Genomic DNA, 11262 nt, shown 5'->3' with positions numbered 1-11262 from the left:
TTCAGAGAGTCCTTCTCCAGCTATTTATTCCACTAATAACTCTTAATTGTTGACTTCTGCCTTATGGCCCTGTAATGACAAAGCAATCATCAAGGTATATTGAGAAATTAACATAAATTTGCATTTCCAGTGTTTGTTTATTTTCTGCTTTGTCCAATTCATGAATATTCTTTTCATCTTCCTTCTAATTAGTGATTTAATTCCATGCATTCTGTTTAAAGAGCGGTGTTGGCAGAGAGAGGATTTGGGTAAGGCCTGAATTGTGGGGTAGGAAGGAAAGAAGAAAAGCTTTGTAGTCTTGGCAGATTCGGTAAAAAAGTTATCTTTTCTTGGGAAAATTCATATCCTTGTTTTCCAGGCAAAAAACCGTATTTTTTAGACTTTGATAAAAAGAGTTTATTACTTAGATTAGAGTGATTATTTTTTTACCTGTGTCAGGTGCAGTGTGGGGCCCACCAAGGGTTTGGATGTTTTCCCACGATTGCAGAAATTAGCACAAGATTTACTGTACCGTACAGGCACATGATGCTCAGTGGTTCTGGAGCTGTAACTCCACAGGGTTCCTTGGTGCTGTGTGTGAAGATGGGGCTGTGGAGAGGCTGCAGGATGGAGCTGCACCAGGAGCTCCAGCAGCCCTCAGAAGGGTGAGGAGACCCAAGCGCTGCAGGGCCTCTTCCCTCGCCTCGTTGGCAGTGCAGTGGTGCTAAAAATCAGGAGATGGGGTGAGCAGCTGAACACCAGACGTGGTGCTGAAGGAATAAATGAGCTCTCCGTGGTGAATTCCCAGTGAATTAGCATCCTGCCCTTCCGGTGGCAGCGGCTGCAGGCTCCTCTCCAGGAGTAACCGCACAGGAACCCATTAGTGTTGGGCTGGGTGAGATTTATCTGAGCTGGGCCGAAGGGCAGCAGCGGGGAGACACTGCTGGGGCAGGGGCTGGGGGCTCGGCCGTGCTGGGGCTGCTGAGGGGCACCGGGGCACTGAGCTCAGCCTGGCTGCGCCCTGACACGAGCTGCTGAGTTCCTGTCATTCCGTTTGCTTCCCATAACTGTTCTAGCAGACAAACACGGGATTTCTGTTGTTGTGCAGCTGATTAATCCAGACTGAGGGGCACTGAGGATCCCTGCAAGCACCTATCCACCGCTGGTGTGGAGGGAGGGTAACAGCTGCTTGGACAGCGCCTGCATTTGCTTTAAATCCCCCATCACAGGCAGTAGGAGCCGCTCGAGCTGCTGCTGTTTGTTACCAGGTCCTCTCACACAGAAACATCAAACCATGGAAGCTCCTATTGATCTCAGAATTGTCAGGGGTGGTGCTCTATTGGAAAGAGGTACATCACATATTTAAGCACTCTTGGAAATGGAAATCAATCTCACAATTCATAAATTCCATCTGGCTAGAAGAGTAGCAGAGCAAAGTGCCAGTTAGGATTTCAGTGCGCTCATATTTCATGCTGTAAGTAGTGTGTTGTGGACTTGGAGCCCATAAACATGATGCTGTAATGGGGCTTTCTAAGGAAAAGTCTTCTTGGCCTCTTTCCACTGAATCACCAGTCCCAGCAGAATGGGGCTGCGATTCTACGCGGCTTTGGCATCGGTGCCGGCTCCCAGGAGCCGCTGCAGGAGCCACTCTGGGCCAGTGCCCTGCCCAGCAGGCAGGACCAGAGCAGCCTCTGTGCCCGTGGGAGCAGGAATGCTGCCCTGGCAGGGCTGCCCTGGGCAGGGCAGTGCCTGAGGGACGTGTGGAGTCACCGTGGCACGAGGCCAGGCTGGCCATGGGCGAGCAGGGAACACCTGCAGAGGTTTTGCTGTGATCCACAGCAAGAATTACCCAGCAACTTTCCAAAACCCCAAATCCAGCAGCTCATTGGGATCCTCTGACCCTGCTTTGTGCCAGTTCCATTTCTGATAACCAGTGTGGAATGTTCAGTGTCCAAGGAAAATGGTAGGAGCTGGTGCAGCGCGGTGCTGTGTCCCATCCCCAGGAGTGGTGCAGTGGCACTTTCGGAATCATTAAGATGCTGTGTTCCAGGCAGAACTGCATGCATTAACATGCTGATGAGCTCCCAGCTTGGAATTCCGCATTTTTAGTACCACTGAGGCATCATTTGTCAAATGATTTAAAGGGTTGGGGTTTTATTATTATTATTAGCCAATTTTTCAATACAGAATTTATATTCCAGATTAGTGCATCATAATGGTGTTTAATTAACATGCCACAATAAAATACTTGTATCTCAAATTTCCTGGCCACCAATCTGAGCATATATCAGTCACTTTTTGGAAATCTGGAGAATTAGATAATGTAAATAAGATTTCCAATTAGCTTTCCTGCAGAAAAGACCTGGATTTACAGTAATGTGACTGTTACTTTATGGATTGCTAACTTTGACTGTTGAACTGAATAAATTAGAAAACCGTTGGAAAAGTAGCATGTATAGAATACATTTAATTTTAATTCTGAAGCCATCAGCATCCATACAAGTGAAGGATGTTTTGCCTTCTTTCGTGTTCCACATTAGACCTTTGTGTCTAGGTGGTTCCCCCTGGCACCACATGCTGAGTCTGGGAGCTGGGCCAGCACCGTGGCCACAGGGCCAGCACGTGGAACATCCATTTGGGACAGCGGCCCCAGCACCAGGGAAGTGCCAGCAGGTCACAGAGTTTAACTTGATTTTCCTCTGTGGGGGAAGGATGGTCCCAGCCCCGAGCATGTCCCTTGGTGCCGCTCCCCAGGGCCATCAGCGGCGGGCTGGGCTCATCTGCTGTTTTGGGAGGGGGGTTTGGAGTGGGGATTTGGGATTAATTGCCATTTTCTTCTCAATGCAACCCTTCTGCTGCGGGCGGTGAGCGCCCCGCGCGCGGCTCCAGGCGCAGCCCCGATGCGCCGGCTGAGCTGCAGCGCCGTCGTGGCCCAGCAGAGCTAACCAGGCATTTGATGGATTTTTGCGTTTCCTACAGTGGGGATGTGATGGGAAAAGGAACTTTATTGACTGGAGTTCAGCTGCTCCTGTAAGCCACCACTTGCCTTAAATTGAAATGACATGAGAAGCCTGTCAGCATTTCATTGCTTCCTTCTGTCGTGCTGATGGTACGCTGAGATCACCATCTGTGGTTTTCTTCTGTCAGGCGCACGAGCTCTGCTCAAACTTTACAGGAATATTCTAAGCAGTTTTTTTCTTATCTTTGCAGGTCATGCAATATTTAAACTTACATATCTAAGCAATCATGACTACAAACACCTTTACTTTGAATCAGATGCTGCTACTGTCAATGAAATTGTACTGAAGGTGAGTATTAAATTTTAACGTGACCCAAAATCCTGGTGTTTTGCCACTTGTTAGACATGTGAGTATTCAGGAGGCTCTGGAAACACAGGAGGGTGCAGTGCCTGAGGACCACTGGGGTGTGTTTGACCTGCCAGGATGGCTGCTCCATGCCTGGTGTTTTATTCCTCCTTTGAACAGCCGCTGCCTGTCTGTGCATAGCTTTTCCTTTTGTGCTTGTTTCTTGTTTACAGAGACTGGAATTTTATAGGAAATTACCAAATCTTATTGTGTCCCGGTAGTTCCCACCTCTGGACACGTGGTCAGCAGGACCATGCAGGAGTTGGGTGCTCCTGCCCCTCACACCTCTGCCCCACACTCAGGTGTCCCTACACAGCACACAGGGACTTTTCTGCCCTGGTCCTCTCTCTGTTTGCTTTCCCTCCTCTCTGTACGGACACAAACTCCCTTGCTTTGGGAAACAAATTTTTGTTACACTCTTGAAAGATTAAATGGAATTTTCCACAAGTTCATCTTTCATAGCAAGTCAAAATTCAAAAGCAGTAATTTTGGCAAACCATCTGTTATGTTTGCTTTTATTGGCTGTGTGGAGTTTAGTGGATTGTTAAACAACTGACGTGCAATAAAATAACTTTTATTCATTACACAGAAGGTCAGCGTGTTTGAGGGGGTTTCTGTTTCGTGAGCTGTTGGGCCAGTTCTTCTGTTCCCATTTTATCTTAAATCAGCTCTTGCAATCCCAGACACTTAGAGTCATGGAATTGTAGGATCATTAAGGCTGGAAAAGACCTCCGAGGTCATTAAGGCCAGCCTTTGCCCAAGTACCCCCATGCCACATCTCCTTGGGTTTTGAGCACTTCCAGGGGTGGTGACTCCACACATCTGAGACTGGTCATAAACAAAGGCTAAAAAAATGGTTTACTGTCAATAACATAAATATTCAAGAGAGAAATAATACTGAGCAATACTTTTTCCCCAAGTTGCAGTTTGTTTATATAGAACGTTCTCTGGTTTCATGCACAAGTCACTGGTTTGTTTTCAATTCCATCAGCATTAGGGAGCGCAGAAAAATCAGACTTTTCAAATTAGGCTTTTTAGATGATCAAGTGAAAAGGATTGAGACTTTATTGACCATGAAAATTCCCTATATTTTTATGCCTTAAGCTGTAATATGCAATGAAAGTGAAACACTCTACAGTGCATAAAATTGTGCAAGTTTTAAGCCACAGCATATTAACCAGCTAATGACAGACCAAAGGGCATTTTTATCTTTTTGATTCTTGCATTAACCTTCCATTAAAATTATCTCTGAGATTATCACAAAGCATTGGAGATAATAAATTTAGGGAGTAGCAGGCTTGTTAAATATCATTTTAAAATGCTTTCATCAAGTAAAATGTGCCAAAACACAGGGAAACTCCGAGATTGGCTGAGTATGCAAACATCATAATGGAAGAATTCTTTTTACTGAGGCTGATAAGGTCCTTTATTGCTGCTCATTACCAGATTATCCCAGCACTGAGAGGTCTGCCCAGCTCACTGCCTTCCCCAGAGGTTTGGGGGACCCAAAATGGGATGAGGGACACAGGAGGACAGGCCAGGGCTCTCCTGACACTCTGGGCTCTCTCTGCCATCGTCGTGCTGGTGTTTGCTGGGACCAGTTACAGCAGAGCCCAGTTCAGGGGGTGGGCTGGGGGTCCCTGCCCACCCTGGGCTGTCCCAGCCGGCCTCACTGAGCACCACCTCGTGTCTTGCAGGTTAACTATATTCTAGAGTCACGAGCAAGCACAGCCAGAGCAGATTATTTTGCTCAGAAACAAAGAAAACTGAGCAGGAGAACAAGCTTTAGCTTCCAGAAGGAGAAGAAGTCGGGCCAGCAGTGAGGCCGAGCCTCGAGGAGAGCCTGTGCGCCGCGTCCGGAGCCGCTCCCCGCCCGCAGCGGCGCAGCCAGGACCGGGCTGCTCCTGCTGCCCGGGGCAGGAGCGGCTGGGAAGGAACCTGAATTCTCCCGTCTCTCACGGCTGGAAGATTATCCCTCGTTGGTGATGGGAAGTCTCCCCTGTGACAGAAATAAAGAGCCATATCAGCCGGAAAGAAGACTGTTACGCTTCAGGTTCCTTTGATTAGAAATAAGAGAATGACGTAGACTGGCATCATTTAATTACTGTATTATGTACAATCACAAGAAGAGATGTGATTACATATTATTTCACAGCCTGGTTAAAATAAATTATATACATCTGTAATCCACCCACATACACGCAGGTATTGCTTGTGACATGATCAAATTTCTAAAAACAAAATGTAGGACAAATGTATCCATTTTTACTATTAATAAACAGATGTAATCTTTTTCAAGGTCCATATGATGCACAGTTCTTTTGGGGGGAGGCTGCAGTCCCAGATGGTTTCACTTCTGTTGCTGAAGTGCAGGAGGCATCCGTGAGCCAGGAACAGCAGCCGTGGCAGGGGAGCGCTTAGCCAGGGAGCACCGAGACAGTCAACTCTGTTGTGTTTGTTTTGTTCAAAAATATTTTTATTTAACTGTGCTTTTCAGCTTTGCAAATGCTTTATTGGAAGTTCCTTGCTGAAGGCAGCACAATGGTTGGAAATCCACATCTTGGAGGTGGAGAGGGGAAGCCTCCTGCCCGGGACCCTCAGCTGCTGCCACCCTGGGGCTGGCACATCTGCTGGGTTACCTTGCCCTGGGGACTGAGAAATGCCTTCACCTTCTCTCAATAGTATGCTTTAACAATAAAAATTAAGATGTACTTTGTACTGGGATTTGTAACTATCTTGGCCTTGTTCATCCTTAATTTATCAGGGAACACAGGAACGGATTGCTGGGAGCCGCATTTTTGGTTGAATTCACCAGAGGTGTCTTTCTTCCCTCTCTCCAGCTCACTGGAGCTGTGCACACACATCCTGCTATTGTAGAACTGCCCTAGTTCCCCATGGAGCTGGGGGCAGCTCCCTGGGGCACTGCCCACCCTCTGCCAGCCTCCCACCTTGATTTTGTACAGAGAAAACTTCCTGAGCCTTAACACAGCGTGCGGGAGCAGCCCCTGGGCAGAGGGAGGGTCTGGGTCTCGCCTGTTGTGTTTGTGTTCTGGGTTTCAGCGGCCTGGCCCTGCACCACTGAGGCCAGGCCTTCCTGTACAGTCTTCCATGATATCTGCAAAACAAGAGAAATGCTATTTTATAGTATTCTATTAATTTTTTTAATATTTTCTATGTGCAAATGCAGCACAGATACAATGGGGAGAGCCCCTTCGATGTAAATGACTCTTTTAACCGACTCTGTGAAATATTTAACATTAAAGTTGCTCTGTGAATGTTCTTTGGCCACCCAGTTTCAATTCTTTTTAACTGAACTGAAAAATTGCCTATTTGGTACCAGAAACTGCAGCAATCTCCTGTTTCCATGGCCATAGTGCTGTTTCCACCCCCTCACGTGTATTTATTATCAGCAGGGATTCAGCATGTGCAGGTTTGCTCTCAGTAGAGCCTAAAAACTCAAGTAATAACGTCTCTGCTGCCTGTGACATTTGTGGCACAGTCCCTTGCTCAGACCAGCTGTGTTCACACCCTCTGATCAGTCACCTCCCTGTTCCTGGTGTGGGTGTCCCTGGACCCAGGCAGGGATGGACGGACAGACTGCTGGAGGCTGCTCTAAGGGTTGGGTGAGGAGCAGGGAGCTTTGGAGTCCAAAGTGAGTTTATTTGCTCCAAAAGAGCCACTGACACTTACAAAGCAAATTTGCTTCCAAAGATTAGATTCAGTTTGCTACATGGCACACAGGAAACCTTCCTTAAATCCTGGAAAGATCCAGCATTCCAGGAGCTGAGCATCCCTCTCCCAGAACAGACATTTCTTCTCCTTGGCGCTCCCGAAGGAGTTAAGTCGGCGCTCATGGCTGCAATGTGTGCACAGCTGAGCCGGAGCCATCACGGGCTGGTCTTTCCCCGGTAGCTGTAGATGTAATTGAGTCAGATGGGCATTCAACTGGGTCAGCAAGGCAAGCTGTTCCTCCATCCCTGCTACCGGGCAGAGCACCGACCGTGACTCCGGCCTGCCGCGTGCAGGCAGCTGCTGGAGGCAGCAGAGATTCCCTGAATTTCCTCTGACTCCTGCTGTCAGAGGCGTCCTGTCCACAGGGACAATTCCCCTCCACCTCCTTGGCTTTATCAGAGCATAGGAGAACACCAGAGTGACCTTTGAGCAGGGCACCCTGGCAGTGCTGGCACCCAAGGCCAGAGCACTTGATGCTCTCCCTGGGCTCCGCAGGGCTTTGCCATGCGCTCCCAGAGGGCCAATTCCAGCCGAGACACCTTCATTTTGGGGTTGGCGGGAGTCTGGTGCATCCCAGGGGTTTTGCAGCTGCCCCTCAGGCGGGACTGAGACCTGGCACTGGGACAAGCAGGCAAAACCCATTGCACAGCCGTGGGTGCAGCCCTGAGATTAATGGGTGGAGTTATTTATGGAGACATGTTTGTAATGGGCCCATGAATTCATGGAAATGTGCTGCTGTGGTGGCGGGTGGGGCTGGGTGCTGCTGCCTGCAGCTGAAATTAATGCCCCTTAAATCACATCCCAGCACAGCCACCCCTGTGCAGCCCTGGGACAAGGACAGGGACGTGTGGGCACAGCGGGCACACAGCCAGCCGAGCCAGCAGGAGTGTGCCCTGGCTAGGTGCTGCTCCCTGGCATTGCTGCCGTGACCATGGGAGATCTCAGATCCAAGCTGGGGCATGGAGAGGGCTGGCCCTGGGCACAGCTCCATGCTGCTGCTCCACTGCATGAAGGGTTAAGCACTGTCATGTTTTATTCTCCCCACACACCTCTGCTTAAATGCAAAAAGAGAAAAAAAATCTCAACAGGGTGTTGTTCACTCTAAAAACCCTAAGCATGATTTGTGAACTCTCACAGCCTGGGTAATCTCATCAGAGTAATGGGATTATATTTCAAATCACCATGGCCTGTTCATTACACATTTAAACTCCTTTGACAGAGGAAAAGTTAAATAAAATGTGTGCGTCAGCCCTGGTTGACTTTCCCAGTTCTCTTTCTTGATTAGACAAACAGATGCTGAGCTCCAAAATGAAAAAATAATGTGCTCATTTATTCATTTTTCTGACAAGTCACAATAGATTTTTAACTACAAATGAGCCCCCTCCCCAGGTGGGAGTGCAGGGGCTGTGTGTGCCGTAGCAGGCTGGGAGCCAGTGGCAGGGGCTGGAATGGGGCACAAGTGGTCATTTCCCTGCTGTGAGCTTGGGGACACTGCTACAACTCCCCTGCCACCACCACCACCACTGCCAGGGGGATTTCTGTGAGGAGCTGGAATTCCACTCCACCGGCAGAGCCCTGGCACAGCCCCGGCACAGCCCCAGTATGGCCCCGGTATAGCCCCAGGCACAGCCCCCACCCCAGCACCGCAGTTCTGGGTGAGCCAGCCCAGGCCCAGGCACCCCCTGAGGCTTCTGGCACCTCCTCTTGGCTCTGCTTACCCAGGCTGGAGCACACCCAGCTGGGGCTGCTGGGGCCGCCGTGGCCATGGGGACAGTGGTGGTGTGGCCATGGGGACAGTGGTGGTGTGGCCATGGGGACAGCTGTGGTGTGGCCATGGGGACAGTGGTGGTGTGGCCATGGGGACAGCTGTGGTGTGGCCATGGGGACAGTGGTGGTGTGGCCATGGGGACAGCTGTGGTGTGGCCATGGGGACAGTGGTGGTGTGGCCATGGGGACAGCTGTGGTGTGGCCATGGGGACAGTGGTGGTGTGGCCATGGGGACAGTGGTGATGTGGCTATGGGGACAATTGTGGTGTGGCCATGGGGACAGTTGTGGTGTGGCTACGCCGAGCACTGTCAGGCACAGGCATGTACCTGCTTAGTGCACCGGAGCTCCCAACACCTCTCCTGGTGTCGTTGCTCCCAAACTGAGCTCGGCACCAGCACCAGGTGTGTGATGGGAGTGTGGGAGGGCTCAGCCCAAGTGTGGAGGGCCTTGCTGCCCCGAATCCTGCAGGGGCCTCCCCAGGGTGGGTCAGCCTCCTCCCAGGAGCTGCAGATAAAGGAGCACATGGGCTGAGCGGGCTGGGCTGTGCTCCTGCTGGAGAACAAGGTCTTGTCAGGGAGCACCAGGACTCTATTAGGGAGCTGAAATGCCAGATAATTAGAAATACACCAGCAAACCCCATTATTGTCAGGAGGCTGCAACTGCGTACAGTAATGAAGCAATTATTAATGAGCAACTGCAAGGCTGTCATTAATTTCAGCTTTTCAGGATCACAGACTACGACAAGTTAAATGTTACAGCAGAGCCAGGCTGGGCAGAGCAGGGCTGGTCCCCACCCCAGCTGGGCACAGCAGGAAATTTTGGCACCCCTCATCCTGGGTGGGACTCTCCGTGTGCCCACAGTGCCATTCCCAGCCCCGTTCTCTCCTCCTTTGCCCCTTTGGGGCACTGACAGGGACAGGGACGGCTGGGACTGCCGATGGTGTTCCCGAATGTCTCCTGCACCGCAGCCCGGGGTTGCCGGCCCATCCCGCGGCAGCCCAGGCTCGGTGCCGGTGGCTCCGGGTGTGCTCGGGGCCGCTGCAGCCGGGATCCGCTCCCGCACCAGCGCAGCCCCGCGCCGCAATCTGTCACGGCGGCTGGGGCTCGCCGGCTCTGCAATATGTACCTCATGTCTGGGCTGTCATCGGACATAATTCCTCCCTGCTGGCATATTGCTGATTTGTGCATAAGTGATGCGTGCAATCCACCTGAGCCGGGAGTCAGGGGTGCCTCGATCCGGGGCTGTCAGGGCAGAGTGTTTTAGTGCCTCCTGCGATTAGCTGGAATTGACAGGCCCTGAGAGCCGAGAATTGCACAACAGGGGAATTAACAGCCAGGGCTGGAGTGGAGTGTGGCACTCGTTTAATCTGCAATTTATCAGTTTGCGTGGCTCCTTGTCGCAGGCAGAAGATTACACTCCCAAAACGACGACTCTGTTCTGTCAGAGAAGGAGAGGGCAGAGCAGCCCTCGGGGTCACCGACGTCGTGGGAAGGGCACCCTGGTGTGGGGTGTGGTGGGCACTGCCCCACGAGCTGGGTTCCTCCCCATGGGGCAGGAGCCAACCCCAGTCCTCACAGGCACGCAGGGGTCCCTGCGGCCGCTGCACCCCTCAGCACATCCATCACCCACGGGACTCGTGCTCCAGAGGAGGATCCATAGATCCAGTGGTGGCAGCGGGGATGGATCCTCTGCCCCCACTGTGCCACGAGAGCTCCAACTTTGATAATATCATTAGAGGCTGATAATGGTTTCCAGGAACTCTGCAGCCTCTCTGCGAGGTGACAGCCTGTAAAGGCAGCTTACAGATAATGTATTCTGCAAGGGTACAATGATGTGACTCCGAGCACATTAAACTCCTTTAATGTGGGCGACATACACCTTCCTCCTCACATACATTACCCTCCCGGGGGCAGCCACGTGGAGCCAGAGCCCCGTGTCCGTGGGCCTTACCTTGCTCCTGCTGCCGTGCTCCACAGTCCCCGGTATCCCACACCCGCTGTGTTCCACACCCCCTGTGTCCCACACCCCCTGTGTTCCACACCCCCTGTGTCCCACACCCCCTGTGTTCCACACCCCCTGTGTTCCACATCCCCTGTGTCCCACAGCCCCCGATGCTACCGGAGGCTCCTGCCAGCCGTGCTCCCCCTTCCCTGACACGACGACATCAAACCATGGGATGCAGACGCTCCTGCTGTGTGCAGATGATCTCCTTGGCCTTCCTTGGTGTCCTGCTCTGATACTGAAACCTTTATGCAACCTCACAGAATCAAAAATTATTTATAATGAATTAAATACGTTTTCAGCAGCTTCTTTCCACACTTACTGCCACGCTTCCACTGCCACTTCAACTTAATTAGGGAGAGTTCGCTAAAGAGATGGGAATAAATGCATCTATAGAAATATATCTATGTATAAAT

The 11262-nt window shown here is 51.0% G+C and overlaps 1 protein-coding gene across 3 annotated transcripts in view; it reads left to right on the top strand.

Moving 5' to 3' along the window:
- The window catches only part of MAPKAP1 (MAPK associated protein 1), an 81476-nt gene extending 74853 nt beyond the window's left edge, over positions 1-6623 (top strand). For all 3 annotated transcript variants that reach the window (XM_086858514.1, XM_086858515.1, XM_086858513.1), the window contains 2 exons: positions 3190-3287; positions 5042-6623. In XM_086858514.1, the coding sequence (XP_086714640.1) occupies positions 3190-3287; positions 5042-5167 (224 nt within the window). In that variant the 3' untranslated portion in view covers positions 5168-6623. The remainder of the gene's footprint in view (positions 1-3189; positions 3288-5041) is intronic.
- The last annotated feature ends 4639 nt before the right edge of the window (positions 6624-11262 follow it).

Source organism: Cyanistes caeruleus, chromosome 20, assembly GCF_971803275.1.
Source record: "Cyanistes caeruleus chromosome 20, bCyaCae1.hap1.1, whole genome shotgun sequence".
In the NCBI taxonomy this organism is placed as follows: Eukaryota; Metazoa; Chordata; class Aves; order Passeriformes; family Paridae; genus Cyanistes; species Cyanistes caeruleus.
The sequence above is the reverse complement of the archived record's forward strand: the minus strand, read 5'-3'. Positions and strand labels throughout refer to the sequence as shown.